Source organism: Bombina bombina, chromosome 2, assembly GCF_027579735.1.
Source record: "Bombina bombina isolate aBomBom1 chromosome 2, aBomBom1.pri, whole genome shotgun sequence".
NCBI classification, from domain to species: domain Eukaryota; kingdom Metazoa; phylum Chordata; class Amphibia; order Anura; family Bombinatoridae; genus Bombina; species Bombina bombina.
In genome coordinates, this window is record NC_069500.1 from 189,843,995 (window position 1) to 189,859,324 (window position 15,330).

Genomic DNA, 15,330 nt, shown 5'->3' on the forward strand with positions numbered 1-15,330 from the left:
AGGACGCTCCCCATTGAGGTTCCGATCTCAGACTTGAAAAAAATGCAGGTGGAACTCTTAACCTTTATTAGAGGGAAGAAAATGGCTAGGATAACATCCTCACTAATAACAAAACATAAAAGTCTAGGAGGAATAGAGGCTCCCAATTTAGTTGAATATTACAAAGCGGCGAGATTGGCACAAACATTGCTCGTGGGGGGAAGGGAAAAACTAGTCCTCTGGCCCAAGCTAGAAGCAGACCTAAGGGGATCCACTCACACGGATGATATATTGTGGTGCAAACAACCGACAGACATATCACAAGTTAGGTATCGCTCACATATCACTGACCACACCACACACCTATGGTCCCTAGTAAGTAAACAACTTAAACTATCTCCCACTCAATCGACCATGCGCCCAATTAGATATCTCTTCACTAGAGAAAAGGGGGTATCAATGGCACTACCGTGTGATGTAATTCACTATGACTGTACCCTCATGGTATTAAATAGCTTGTATGCTAAATTACAACTGGGGTCAGTGGTGCTGTGTATTAAATAAATAATTAGACACAAAAGAAAAATGGGAAGAGTCCCATTCTAGAATACACTTGTAGCACTCATTATAGGCATAGGATTTAATTAATATTCAAACTTGGAAATGATCAACAAAAGGAAACTCAAGGTCTCAGGTCTAAATAAAACATAACTTTTATTAGGAACACATAAAAATAGGAGTTTTAAAATTAAGGGATGTGCAACTTAAAAACAGTTGCTCACACTAGGGTGATATAGTACCTATATGTCAAAAATTATGGTTCCAGAAGTTCAAATGAATATATATTATATGTGAACCTAAATGGATCTCTAGGTATAGTAGATCCAAGTCACATATAAGCTGCACTGAGTAGACAGTAATAACACTTATGAACCTCGTGGATTGTGAGAGTCTGTGGACTATTGGTACAGGTAACTAATATCAGTGAGATTAGTTCATTATAGAAAAGTATTAAAGATCAGTATATATGTTGGACATACTGAGGTATCCTCAAAGGTAATAGTGATTAGAATGTTGGCTGTGTACTTGGGTATCACATTGTAGTGTGTTGGTGCATACTTAGATATGCCAACGTAACTTGGCCGTGGGGTGGCTTTGTAAATACTGATAGCTAGGATTATGAATTGCTACCATTACACTCGTAACAACATGAGAACACGATTGTGCTTGGATATTCTATGTTAGTGTGGTTAGTGTACACAGTAATTTCCAGCAGAGCCTAAAACTCTGAAATAGCTGGATTAATGGATTTATTCCACTTAACCGTTCAAATACTAAGAACAAGATTCCACTTGGATGTCACAATTGCAATGTGATTGATCCAAAATCTAATATTACAGTGTTCTCCTAAATCCTGGTTATTTTAAAGGTTAGGTAGCTGAGTATATTAAGAATATTTGCAAATAGCTGGATAATATCCCTGTTACCAAGTATTTCTATGTAATTACTTGAACACCTGTTAATTCATAATGGTCTGGCACATGCATATAATTCTATACCAAAGGTGTTACCACAACTTGTGAATGCTATGCAGGGTTAATACATTCCTGAATTGTTAAGTGATTATGGTAAACATAGATTTTTCAGGACCTGCATAAGCATGAGTATAACTCCTAAAGATATAGTATTGGTTTGTAAACTAGATTGTCTTCCACTATGCAGTTCTAATCAAATTTAAACACAATCATATGAAGATCTCAACAACATACTCGCTGTATATAAACCTAGTCAATTCGTATTGTTTTAATGTAACTTATGTATTTACGATTGACTGCAAATTTAAAGTAGCAATATCACTACAGCGTTGAGAGTTCTCTTGAATACTTTGTTTGACTGCAAAGTTGAGGTAGCTGTATTTGTAATCAAATGATAGCTGCACGTACACCAGGGGTTAATACTTAGTTTAGCTGGTTAACCGCCAGACCCAGATTGATGTGAGTCAGCGTATTCACAGGTTCTGATATTATCCCATCAATTACCCTTAAGGTGTATGGTTATTTTTATACAACTTCTGTATCATTGAGTCACAGCATATCAGTTTATGTCAAATAATAGGGATAGGTAGTAAGCTCCCCATGTACCGTTAACTTAGTGACCGCAAGTACAGTCCAGCTTGTGTTATCATATAGATACCTAAAAGTAATCCTCAACTGATCATGGATACCATCTGAGGTATCCGATATTTATGAACTAAGGCTAAATAATCCTAGATAGAGCAAGCCCTAACATACACAGGAGCTCCCTGACTCCTCACCAGTACCCTAACATGTTTCGCCGTTCTCACGGCTTTCTCAAAGGGGGGTGTGTGCGCGCGTCGCGCTTGGATAGGCTTTTTATGTGCGAGGAAGCTGTAAGTACCCTCCCCCATCTGTGATGTCAGATGGTCATGTGACTTAAAGCCGATAATAGTCCTAAACAGGTACTCCGGTCTTGCAAGTATAGATTGTGTTTTGATTGCATAAAATAAGAGTACCTACGCTGATATGATTATCAGTTTAATATTTGTTCATGTATATATATTTTACCCAAATATTTGTGTTAATGATAAATATGGGTAAACATCGTACAGCCATACATGAGAAATGACATAGTAATATTGACAAGCTTACTGCTCATAGTGGTGATGTGACATATTAAAGGGTGCTTGTGAGTGTATTACTGCATCAAACCTAACTATAGTAATGTAGATGCACATGTATAAAGTGATGCGTGTTGGAGGGTTTGGGAAACACTTATAAAGAATAATAATAATAATAAATGTGAATTGGTAAAAGAGTGCTCATGGAGATTTTAATTATCATATAAGGATAAAATGCCTAAATTCTCTCAAACATAGTAAGTGATTAGACGTGTGCTGGTGTAGCCTGACCAAATATGGTTAAGCCCTAGCTGATAGTGTAAGGTGAAAAATTATTATAATAATGCATGATTGCAATTTTGGATAAGATTTAGCAAAAACTTTGTGAATATATATCAAAAATAACAATGCACCGCTGGTGCAATCTGTGTAATATGTGCTAAAAGAGTTTATGATTTGTGTACAGGTTAACTTGTCACTCATAAAAGTAAATATTTATTTACTCATGTGTGTACTTTTTCTTTTGAGATATGCACATATTTTTGATTTATGGCCCTCGCACTTAAGGGGCCATTATCTAAACTTGATATGTTATACATGAACTTCAGATTAGTATTGATACTATACTCTTACTTTATATTATTATTTATGAATTCTCATATTAAATATTATTTGTTTTTTGATGTATTGTGATTGATCCATACAATCCTCATGTTCTCGCAGGATTAGATGCTGATATGTTCAGCATAGCGTACTGTTTGGCGTAATATGACCTATTGTTCACAAATAGTGGACAAAATTATTGTATTCATTTAACCCATACGGGTGAACAGAATTAAGCAGAAAGATCCATCTTGTTTCTGCTCTGAGGAGTGCCTTTTCTTGGTTTCCTCCTCTTATTCCCAGGTTGACTTTCTGTAATCCAAAACACTGTAAATCTGATTGTTTGGATTTGTGTACTTGTAGAAAGTGCCTGGCGACTGAGGTAATGGGCTTATCTGCATCTTTGTCTTTTTGGGCATTTTTGATGTTCCTCAGGTGTTCTTGTAGTCTGGTTCTGAGCTTTCTGGTGGTCATACCCACATAGAATAAATTACATTTGCATGTCAGAGCATAGATAACCCCTTCTGTATGGCAGTTGATGTGTGCATTAACTTTATGTATCTTACCAAATCTGTCAGTTATTGTGTTTGTTTTTTTCACGAAACTGCAAGTGCTGCAAGTACCACATCTTAAGGTTCCCTGCTTTAGTTTTGTTTTTGTTCTTTCTCCAGAGAAATGGCTCGGGCTGATCATATCTTTGAGATTTCGTGCCCTTTTAAACCCTACAGCTAGCTTATCATCCAGTATATTTTTCAAAATAGGATCAGCTTTCAGGATGTGCCAATTGTCTTGCAGGATTTTGATCACTTTTTTGGTTTGAGGGTTATGAGTGGTGATGAATCTAACTGTTTCAACAGATTTGGTGTTAGTTTTTTTCTTCAATAGTTCTTGTCGAGGGGTGTGTCTTGCTCGGTATTCAGCCTTTTTTAAGGATCTCTTGCTATAGCCACGCTGTACCAATCTCTCTTTTAATTCTTTGGCTCTGCATTTGTAGTTTTCCTCGCTTGAGCAGTTACGTTTGATTCGCAAAAACTCTCCTGTGGGTAGCGATTTGGTGGTGCTTGGAGCATGGGCACTGGTGTGGTGGAGAATGCTATTGGTTGCCGTGGGTTTTCTGTACAGGTCGGTATTGATGGTTCCTTCCTGATTTATGTTAATTTTTAGATCCAAAAATGTAATTTCAGTCTGGCTTGTTTCATACGTCAGTTTTATATTGACATTGTTGGTATTCAAAATACGCATGAACTTATCCAGATCCGACTTTTTGCCCTCCCACAAGAAGAGCACGTCGTCTATGTACCGTAGCCACATTGGTATGTGTGACATATAGCTGGAATTCTGATCTGAGAATACTGTGTTTTGTTCCCACCATCCTAAGAACAAGTTGGCATATGTGGGTGCACATGATGTGCCCATCGCCGTGCCTCTGACTTGCAGGTAAAATCCATGATTGAAAGTGAAGTAATTATGATGAAGAACAAAGCTTAATAGGTTAAGAATAAATTCATCATGAGAGAAATCTTCACTTGATCCCATATTTAGAAAGCTCTTGATCGCTTTTAGTCCTAGATCATGATTAATGCTTGTATAAAGCGATTCAACATCAGCTGTTACTAGCCAAGTGTTGGGTTTCACATGCAGATGTTCAAGATGTTTTAGTACATCCGGTGTATCCTGGACGTATGACGGTAGTTGTGATAGGTATTCTCTCAACCTATAGTCTACGTATTTGCTGGCTTTTTCAGTAATACAGTTGATTCCTGAGACTATAGGGCGGCCAGGTGGAGGAGTTTGGTTCTTATGTATTTTTGGGATCAAGTAAAATGTTGCTGTCGTTGGGTTTTCCACTTTAAGGAATTTGTATTCTTTCGGGGTGATAATGCAGTTATATCTGGCAGTTTCAATCAGTGTTGTGTACTTTTCCAAATAGGTTTGAGTTGGATTAAAATGGAGCTTTTTGTAACATTTGGTATCTCTTAGTTGTTTTTCCGCTTCCATTAGGTATAATTCAACTGGCCATATAACCACATTCCCTCCTTTGTCCGAATTCCTTATTATTACATCCTTCCATGTTTGTAATTCAGATAGCGCTTGTTGTTCCTTAAATGAGAGATTGTGTTCTGTTTGATAGTTGTTTAAATCAATTATTTGTTTACATACCATGTTATTAAATACTTCCAGATAGTGATTGTTGCTAATCTTGGGCATGAATTGAGATTGATTTTTTATTTTGTCTCTCCAAGTTGGTTGTTGTGGAGATTCATTGTCTCTTAATAGATCCTCCAGAATTGCCAAACTAGATTGTTCATCTTCAGTCCAGACAATGTTATCTTCCTCTGTGGTGTGGATGTTTCTATTGTTATATATTCTTTTTAGTGCTATTTTTCTTAAGAATAGCTGCACATCCTTGATCACTTCAAATTTGTCATTTGTTGGAGTTGGACAAAAAGAGAGCCCTTTAGATAGTACTTTGATATGTTCTTCTGAAAGTAGTTTATTTGATAGATTTATAATTCTCATTTTGTCATTCTGATCCTATTTTTATGTGTTCCTAATAAAAGTTATGTTTTATTTAGACCTGAGACCTTGAGTTTCCTTTTGTTGATCATTTCCAAGTTTGAATATTAATTAAATCCTATGCCTATAATGAGTGCTACAAGTGTATTCTAGAATGGGACTCTTCCCATTTTTCTTTTGTGTCTAGATATCTCTTCACTTCTGACACCCAGCTGATGGTGGATAAATGGGCAAATAAGGGACTTTACAGGGTCGCAGATTGGTTGGAAGGGGGTAAACCTAAGACATTCATACAAATACAAACCCAAATAACACCTCAGAGGTTGCTGTGGTTTCAATACCTCCAAGTCAATTCCACTATTCAACACTACATTAGACTAGCTGGGACCCGCACCCTTTCACTCACAGAGTCTTTAATGAATTCAGCTCACAGACCTAAAAAGATGATATCTAAACTGTATGTGGAGATTCAATCCCAAAATAACTCTACAAAACCCTCAATAATCTTAAGTTGGGAAAAAGATTTAAACACGCATAAACTTAAAAAAGAGTGGGATGAGATTCTACAGTCAGCATGCGCTGGCCTCCTAAGCGCCGACTTAAGAGAAAATACTATTAAGACCATCTATAGGTGGTACCTAGTGGGTTCATATCTTCACATGTGGTGGGACTGCCCCATAATACAACCTATTTGGGCTCGGTTGTCCTCCCTCCTAGGGGTGATCTTAGAGGATCAAATATTACTAAAACCGATACAGGCTTTATTACATGAACCGTTACCGCAATACAACAAACAGATAAACACATTTATTAAGATTGCGTGTACGGTCACTAGAATGTGTATCGCAAGATACTGGAAAATGAAGGCCCCGGCGTGGGAGGAGGTGAGGAATAAATTGAACCTGACGTACTGTATGTATGAAGCAGCTGCTAAAATTCTAGATACTCAAACCCAGTTTGAGAGAGTCTGGTTTTACTGGACACTTAACAGTGACTTAGCTACTTAGACCCCGCTGAGATTCATTAGCGATACAGGACCCATAAGCTGCAATGATCGGGGGGGGGGTGGAGGGAGCCCGGGAGTCCTACTCTGCTCTAATTCATCCCTTTTCTACTTCTTTCCTACACACCCCACCTCACCTTTCCCCACTCTACTCTTACTCTCTCAGATATCCCACATTAGGTGGATAAGTGATAATATATCTATGAGCTGGATATTGATAGATGCAGTCCCACCGGTTTTCATCCTTTTTCTTCTTACCTTTTGCTTGTTTGTCTTCTTTATTCTTTATACTTTTGTATATTTATGCATATTGTTATTTAGATAATAGGTCTTGAATAGATGTCTTTATTAAAAGAAGGATATTTGTGGAGGTGTCAGGACCTATGGTTATACTCATATCTATATGGATATGCCTTATTGATTTATTATACTGTATTTATGTGTAAAACTAATAAACCTAATAAAAGATTTAAACATAAAACGGAGCCTAGATACTAGCATGCTCCAAAGCATGCTGGTACCGGGCCCAGTGGCCAATCACTGGATGCCTCAGGAGTCAGGCAGTACAGTGATGCACAAAAAAAAAGACCCATGTTCATGTGATCACTGTGACAGTCAGATCTCATTGCTTTCTCTTGCAACTTAAAGGGACACTATACCCAAACATTTACTTTCATGATTAAGGTAGAGAATACAATTTTAAACAACATTCCAATTTACTTCTATTACCCAATTTGCTTCATTCTTTATATATACTTTAATGAAGAAATAGCAATGCAAAGGTGAACCAATCACAGGAGGCATCTATATGCAGCTACCAATCAGCAGCTTCTAAGCATATCTAGATATGGTTTTCATCAAAGAATATCAAGAGAATGAAGCAAAATAGATAATAGAAGTAAATTAGAAAGTTGTTTATAATTGTATGCTCTTTCTAAATCGTGAAAGAAAAAAACATAATTTATGCTTACCTGATAAATTTATTTCTCTTGTAGTGTATCCAGTCCACGGATCATCCATTACTTATGGAATATATTCTCCTTCCCAACAGGAAGCTGCAAGAGTCCACCCACAGCAAAGCTGCTATATAGCTCCTCCCCTAACTGCCATATTCAGTCATTCGACCGAAAACATGCAGAGAAAGGAAAAACCATAGGGTGCAGTGGTGACTGTAGTTCAAATGAAAAAATTACCTGCCTTAAAGTGACAGGGCGGGCCGTGGACTGGATACACTACAAGATAAATAAATTTATCAGGTAAGCATAAATTATGTTTTCTCTTGTTAAGTGTATCCAGTCCACGGATCATCCATTACTTATGGAATACCAATACCAAAGCTAAAGTACACGGATGATGGGAGGGACAAGGCAGGTACTTAAACGGAAGTTACCACTGCCTGTAAAAAACCCTTTCTCCCAAAAATAGCCTCCGAAGAAGCAAGGTATCAAATTTGTTAAATTTGAAAAGTATGAAGCGCAAACCAAGACTCCGTCTTGTAAATCTGTTCAACAGAAGCCACATTTAAAAAAGGCCCAAGTGAAAACCACAGCTCTAGTAGAATGAGCTGTAATCCCTTCAGGAGGCTGCTGTCCAGCAGTCTCATAAGCTAAATGAATTATGCTTTTTAACCAAAAAGACAGAGAGGCTGCTGAAGTCTTTTGACCTCTCCTCTGTCCAGAATAGACAACAAACAAGGTGAACGTTTGATGAAAACTGTAGTAGCTTGTAAGTAAAACTTTAAAGCACAAACCACGTCCAATATTGTGTAATAGACGTTCCTTCTTTGAGGAAGGATTAGGATACAAGCATGGAACAACTATCTCTTGAGTGATGTACTTGTTAGATACCACCTTAGGAAAAAACCCAGGTTGGTATGCAGGACTACCTTATCCGTACGAAGGACCAGATAAGGAGAATCACATTGTAACACAGATAACTTGGAGACTCTACGAGTCGAGGAATTAGCTACCCAAAAGGAACTTTCCAAGATAAAGATTGATATCTATGGAACAAAAAAGGTTCAAACGGAACTTCTTGAAGAACCTTAAGAATCAGGTTTAAGCTCCATGGCGGAGCAACAGTTTTAAACACAGGCTTGGATCTAACCAAAGCCTGACCAAATGCCTGAACGTCTAGAATACCTGCCAGACGCTTGTGCAAAAAAAAATAGACAGAGTAAAAATCTGTCCCCTTTTAAGGAATTAGCTGACAACCCTTTTCTCAAAAACATCTTGGAGAAAAGATAATATCCTGGGAATCCAGACTTTACTCCATGAGTAACCCTTGGATTCATAACAATCAGATATTTACACCATATCTATGTTCAATTTTCCTAGAGACAGGCTTTCATGTCTGTATTAAGGTATCAATGACTGACTCGGAGAAGCCATGCTTTGATAACATCAAGCGTTCAGTCTCCAGGCAGTCCATCTCAGATTGATTCTATTTAGATGGTTGAAAGGACCTGTCTCAGAAGCAGAGACCGTGATGGAAAGGATGACATGTCCACCAGATCTGCATACCAGGTCCTGCGTGGCTACGCAGGCGCTGTCAAAAACACCAAAGCCCTCTCCTGCTTGGTCTTGACCTCCGGAGGAAATCCCACTCCCCCGGAAGAAAAGTCTGACGACTTAGAAAATCCACCTCCCAGTTCTCAACACCTGGGATATGGATAGCTGATAGACAAGAGTGAGTCTCTGTCCAGTGAATTATTGTAAGACTTCTAACATCGCTAGGGAACTTCTGTTCCCCCTTGATGGCTGATGTAAGCCACAGTCGTGTATATTGTCCGACTGAGTATGATGTACCTCAGAGTTGCTAACTGAGGCCAAGTCTGAAGAGCATGGAATATCACTCCCAGTTCCAGAATATTTATTAGAAGGAGGGTCTCCTCCTAAGTCCACTATCCCTGAGCCTTCAGGGAGTTCCAGACTGCATCCCAACCTAAAAGGCTGGCATCTATTGTAACAATTGTCCCATCTGACCTGCGGAAGGTCATACCCTTGGACAGATGGACCCGACATAGTCACCAGAGAAGAGAATCTCTGGTCTCTTGGTCCAGGTTTAACAGGGGGACAAATCTGTGTAATCCCCGTTCCTCTGACTGAGCATGCATAGTTGCAGCGGTCTGAAATGTAGACGTGCAAAAGGTACTATGTCCCTTGCCGCTACCATTAAGCCGATTTCATTCATGTACTGAGCCACCGAAGGGCGCGGATGGGATGAAAAAAAAAAAAAAAATGACATAGACGTTTTTAAAAACAGACACAACAAACTGCCACAGCCAACAGTGGGAAGCTTCAGTTAACTGTTTCTATGCAAAATTTAAGCCAGCCATGTGGAAAAAACTTAGGCCCCAATAAGTTTTATCACCAAACATATGTTAAAAAACAATTAAACATGCCAGCAAACGTTTTAAAACACATTTTTACAAGAGTATGTATCTCTATTAATAAGCCTGATACCAGTCGCTATCGCTGCATTTAAGGCTTTACTTACATTACTTCGGTATCAGCAGTATTTTCTTAGTCAATTCCATTCCTAGAAAAATATTTTACTGCACATACCTTATCTGCAGGAAAACCTGCACGCCATTCCCCCTCTGAAGTACCTCACTCCTCAGAATGTGTGAGAACAGCAAATGGATCTTAGTTACGTCTGCTAAGATCATAGAAAAACGCAGGCAGATTCTTCTTCCAAATACTGCCTGAGATAAACAGCACACTCCGGTGCCATTTAAAAATAACAAACTTTTGATTGAAGAATAAACTAAGTAGAAAGCACCACAGACTCTCACGACCTCCTATCTATGTTGAGGCTTGCAAGAGAATGACTGAATATGGCAGTTAGGGGAGGAGCTATATAGCAGCTTTGCTGTGGGTGGACTCTTGCAGCTTCCTGTTGGGAAGGAGAATATATTCCATAAGTAATGGATGATCCGTGGACTGGATACACTTAACAAGAGAAATTTGGGTTTCATGTCCCTTTAAAGGGTGGCAAGCTTTTATCAAAATATTCAAAAATGACAATTATTCTGAAAGTAAAAACTATGCATACGAAAATAACTATCGATTTTAAGGTATAGTGCACTGAAAACAGCCTATTTTCATTTATATTAGGCATAATATATATATATATATATATATATATATATATACATACATATACACACAATACAGAGTACAGGTGGCCCTCGTTTTACAACGGTTCAATTTACACCGTTTCAGAATAACAACCTTTTTTTTCCAGTCATGTGACTGCTATTGAAAAGCATTGATAAGCAGTGCATTTATTAAAATAGCCAGTAGGTGGAGCTGTCCGCTTGTGTTGCAGCAAAGCCAAGCAAGCTGAAATTAATCAGTTTAACCAGACCTGAGCTATCAAGCAGATTTCAAAGGAACAAGATCTTCCTGTCTATAAATCAGTCCAGATTGGAATGCATAGAAAGAACTGTTTGCAGAAAAATGCAAGTGAAGTCTGCGTTGTGTGATTATTTTATTAGGTTTATAATGCTGTTTAGCAAATGTTTTTGTTCATTTAACTTATTTTAATTATATATTCTGTGCTGTGTGTTTATTTTATTAGATTTATAATGCTGTTTAGCATTTAAAGTCTTCATTTCAAAGCTTTAAAAATAATGTATTAGGTGTTACTTATGACAATTTTGAGAGGGTCCTGGAACCTATCTCCCTCACTTCCCATTGACTTACATTATAAACTGGGTTTCAATTTACAACGGTTTCGATTTACAACCATTCCTTCTGGAACCTAACCCCGGCGTAAACTGAGGGCTACCTGTATATTATTTCTATGGAAGACATCTCGCCACTTGCAGGTACAGCTCCTTTTTTATAGAATTCCATGAGGGATGTCCCTAAGAATTTTTTTTTAGAATTGGCCCCTAAGTATTAGGCTTTGGTATACAGACATAAGTACTATAAAGAAGCATGTGTGTATGTACAGAAAGTGATAAAATAATGAGATCTAATTTCCCTGCAAAAACAAAACCAGCTATATCATATACAAAATAAACATAAACTAGCAATTTGTTTATAAATTTTACACTCTGCAGCTGATATACACATTAAGTAAAAAATAATTTTATAATCTCTTTAATCCAATCACTCCTGAAACAGAAGAGACAAAATGCTCGAGTTCAAAACCAAACTTCTTCCATTGTTTCTGATATTGTGTAGCGCAATAACCAAGGTGAGGGGAGCTAAAGGTATAATTGGTGGTGATTGTATGTTACTGTGTAACCTAAATAAGAGTTTATGCTTAAGCGTTATGGTTGAAAAAATAATATATTTATTTTAAAACACTTTAAAACATGTGCATAATAAAAGTATAGAGCTCTATTACTTTAAGACATATAAAACAATATACAATATACAATTTGTAATAACAATAATTGAAGATAGAAAATAGTTGCTAAAATATTGTACACTTTTTGTACACTTTTTGCTTGCTTCTGTGGTCTATACGGTCTCTTTTGAGGCTTTAAAAGTTTAGTATTATTGTTGTTCTAGTACTCACGATTTTGTCTTGAGTGTAAAAGGCTTTTTAGCTTTATGGGGTTATAAAAAACCGTTGCGGAGGCAATATACGTTTGGAGTAATTAAAGCCTTAAAATTGACGATCTTGCTTTTTGTAGCTTTGGAGGTTAATATGAACAAGCAGTAGATTTGTTTCTATTTCCTTTGTTAGGAGTTGCAAAGTTTTAAAAGAGGCTGATACAATGTATATCTCCAATGGTTGTGCTTAAGAAAAATCTTAGCCGTTTTAACGCTGTTATGGTGCTTGAAAGTTCCTCAATTTTTCGTGGGGGGTTTCAAATTGAATTATCCGTTGGTCTCTGAGACTGTATACCCTATTTTATGCTAGTATGCTGTTCAGGGTTTGCAGGAGTCTCTAAGAGGCTTATAGCGTTTGAAAATTCCTCAATCTTTAGCAGGAGTTTGATTGGGAATATCCGTTGGTCTCTGAGACTGTTTACCCTTATGATTTTGCTGGTGGTTGTTCAGGGTTTGCAGGAGTCTCTAAGAGGCAGTTCTGTCAGTTTCTTCTTTTGCGCTTAATATTTCAAGCGCTAGATAGAGCTGAATCCGTTGAAGGGAAGATAGTTCTTGTCCCACAGTGTGGGCATAAACTGTCAAAGAGGGTGCACACTCAGGTGGGCAGATCTACGCGTTTCGGCGGGTGCCTTTATCAAGAGCAAGATATTGTGTATAAACAAAATTATTTTCATTGAGATACTGTTTTAAAAAGCTATCAACATTTTGCCTACACTGCCCTATGTCAGCATGTCTGGGTATCCCTGAGACTGCAAGTTCACCAGTTCTAGTTTAAAGCTACCATATAGTTTATGCACTTAGAAACAGAGAAGTCCATTGATTATTTTCCTCTGCATGATTAGTAATGATTCAAATAATCCATAGGGGAATATTGAAAACAAACCAATGCAGTGATTTTTCTGGCATGTATTTATATTCTCAAAAGACATATGTACTGTATATGCAATTAACACAATTATGAATGTTAAACTTTCAAAATGTATTGGTGATCAACATCTGAAGGGTAATGACAAAATCTCCACAAATCTTTCACTATAGAGTTACTGGACCATGGTTGAGCCTGTTATTAAAAAACAACAAAAAAAGACACCCCAGGAATCTCCAAGAAATCTCTGATTATGTTTAACATTCCAGGAGTTTATCAATTACAGGATGTTGCAGTTTATCTACAATTCATTTTAATCAAATCTTGATTAACCTATATTAACTTTAATGTAAGATATCTTTTTTCTTAAAGAATAGCTGCTTGACTCTTAACTACATCCATAGCTGCCAACTGTCCCGTTTTTCCAGAACAGTCCTGATTTTTGGCTTCCTGTCCCTTGTTCTATTTAGTCTGTAGTTAATATTGTATGCAGTGCAGTATTTCCACCACAGAGGGCACTGTGGCTTATGATTTAACTTGATTGTGTCTAGTGTCTCATAGTTACTGTATGTAAGTTTTTTCTCTGGTCTTCTTTATATTTGCTGAGTGCTCATCTGTTATACTGAAGTGTTGCAATGTGTGTAGTCAGGTAAGGGGGAGCCATGAGATGTGTAATACCAGAGTGGGTAGACTAGAATGTAATGTGTAGTCAGGTAAGGGGGAGCCATGAGATGTGTAATACCAGGTGATTAGACAAGAGTGTAATGTGTAGTCAGGTAAGGGGGAGCCATGAGATGTGTAATACCAGGTGTGTAGACTAGAATGCAATGTGTAGTCAGGTAAGGGGGAGCCATGAGATGTGTAATACCAGGGTGGGTAGACTAGAGTGTAATATGTAGTCAGGTAAGGGGGAGCCATGAGATGTGTAATACCAGGTGTGTAGACTAGAATGCAATGTGTAGTCAGGTAAGGGGGAGCCATGAGATGTGTAATACCAGGTGTGTAGACTACAATGCAATGTGTAGTCAGGTAAGGGGGAGCCATGAGATGTGTAATACCAGGGTGGGTAGACTAGAGTGTAATATGTAGTCAGGTAAGGGGGAGCCATGAGATGTGTAATACCAGGTGGGTAGACTAGAATGCAATGTGTAGTCAGGTAAGGGGGAGCCATGAGATGTGTAATACCAGGTGTGTAGACTAGAATGCAATGTGTAGTCAGGTAAAGGGGAGCCATGTGATGTGTAATACCAGGTGTGTAGACTAGAATGCAATGTGTAGTCAGGTAAGGGGGAGCCATGAGATGTGTAATACCAGGTGTGTAGACTAGAATGCAATGTGTAGTCAGGTAAGGGGGAGCCATGAGATGTGTAATACCAGGTGTGTAGACTAGAATGCAATGTGTAGTCAGGTAAGGGGGAGCCATGAGATGTGTAATACCAGGTGTGTAGACTAGAATGCAATGTGTAGTCAGGTAAGGGGGAGCCATGAGATGTGTAATACCAGGTGAGTAGACTAGAGTGTAATGTGTAGTCAGTTAAGGGGGAGCCATGAGATGTGTAATACCAGGTGTGTAGACTAGAATGCAATGTGTAGTCACTTAAGGGGGAGCCATGAGATTTGTAATACCAGGTGTTTAGACTACAATGTAATGTGTAGTGAGGTAAGGGGGAGCCATGAGATGTGTAATACCAGGGTATGTAGACTAGAATGTAATGTGTAGTCAGGTAAGGGGGAGCCATGAGATGTGTAATACCAGGGTGGGTAGACTAGAGTATAATGTGTAGTCAGGTAAGGGGGAGCCATGAGATGTGTAATACCAGGGTGAGTAGACTAGAATGTAATGTATAGTCAGGTAAGGGGGGGGGCATGAGATGTGTAATACCAGGGTGGGTAGACTAGAGTATAATGTGTAGTCAGGTAAGGGGGAGCCATGAGATGTGTAATACCAGGTGATTAGACAAGAGTGTAATGTGTAGTCAGGTAAGGGGGACCATGATATGTGTAATAAAAGGGTGTGTAGACTAGAATGTAATGTGTAGTCAGGTAAGGGGGAGTCATGAGATGTGTAATATCAGGTGTGTAGACTAGAATGCAATGTGTAGTCAGGTAAGGGGGAGCCATGAGATGTGTAATACCAGGTGGGTAGACTAGA

At 38.2% G+C, this 15,330-nt stretch overlaps 1 protein-coding gene across 4 annotated transcripts in view; it reads right to left on the minus strand.

Annotated features, from left to right (window-relative positions):
* Positions 1–15,330, minus strand: part of POLK (DNA polymerase kappa) — a 399,961-nt gene that overhangs the window by 22,237 nt on the left and 362,394 nt on the right. The window contains exon 15 of one of the 4 annotated variants that reach the window (XM_053701395.1): positions 12,882–12,942. The exons of the other annotated variants lie outside the window; for them this stretch is intronic. Within the exon in view, the coding sequence (XP_053557370.1) occupies positions 12,909–12,942 (34 nt within the window). The 3' untranslated portion in view covers positions 12,882–12,908. Of the gene's footprint in view, positions 1–12,881; positions 12,943–15,330 lie in introns of those variants that run through there. 4 annotated transcript variants of the gene reach the window in all.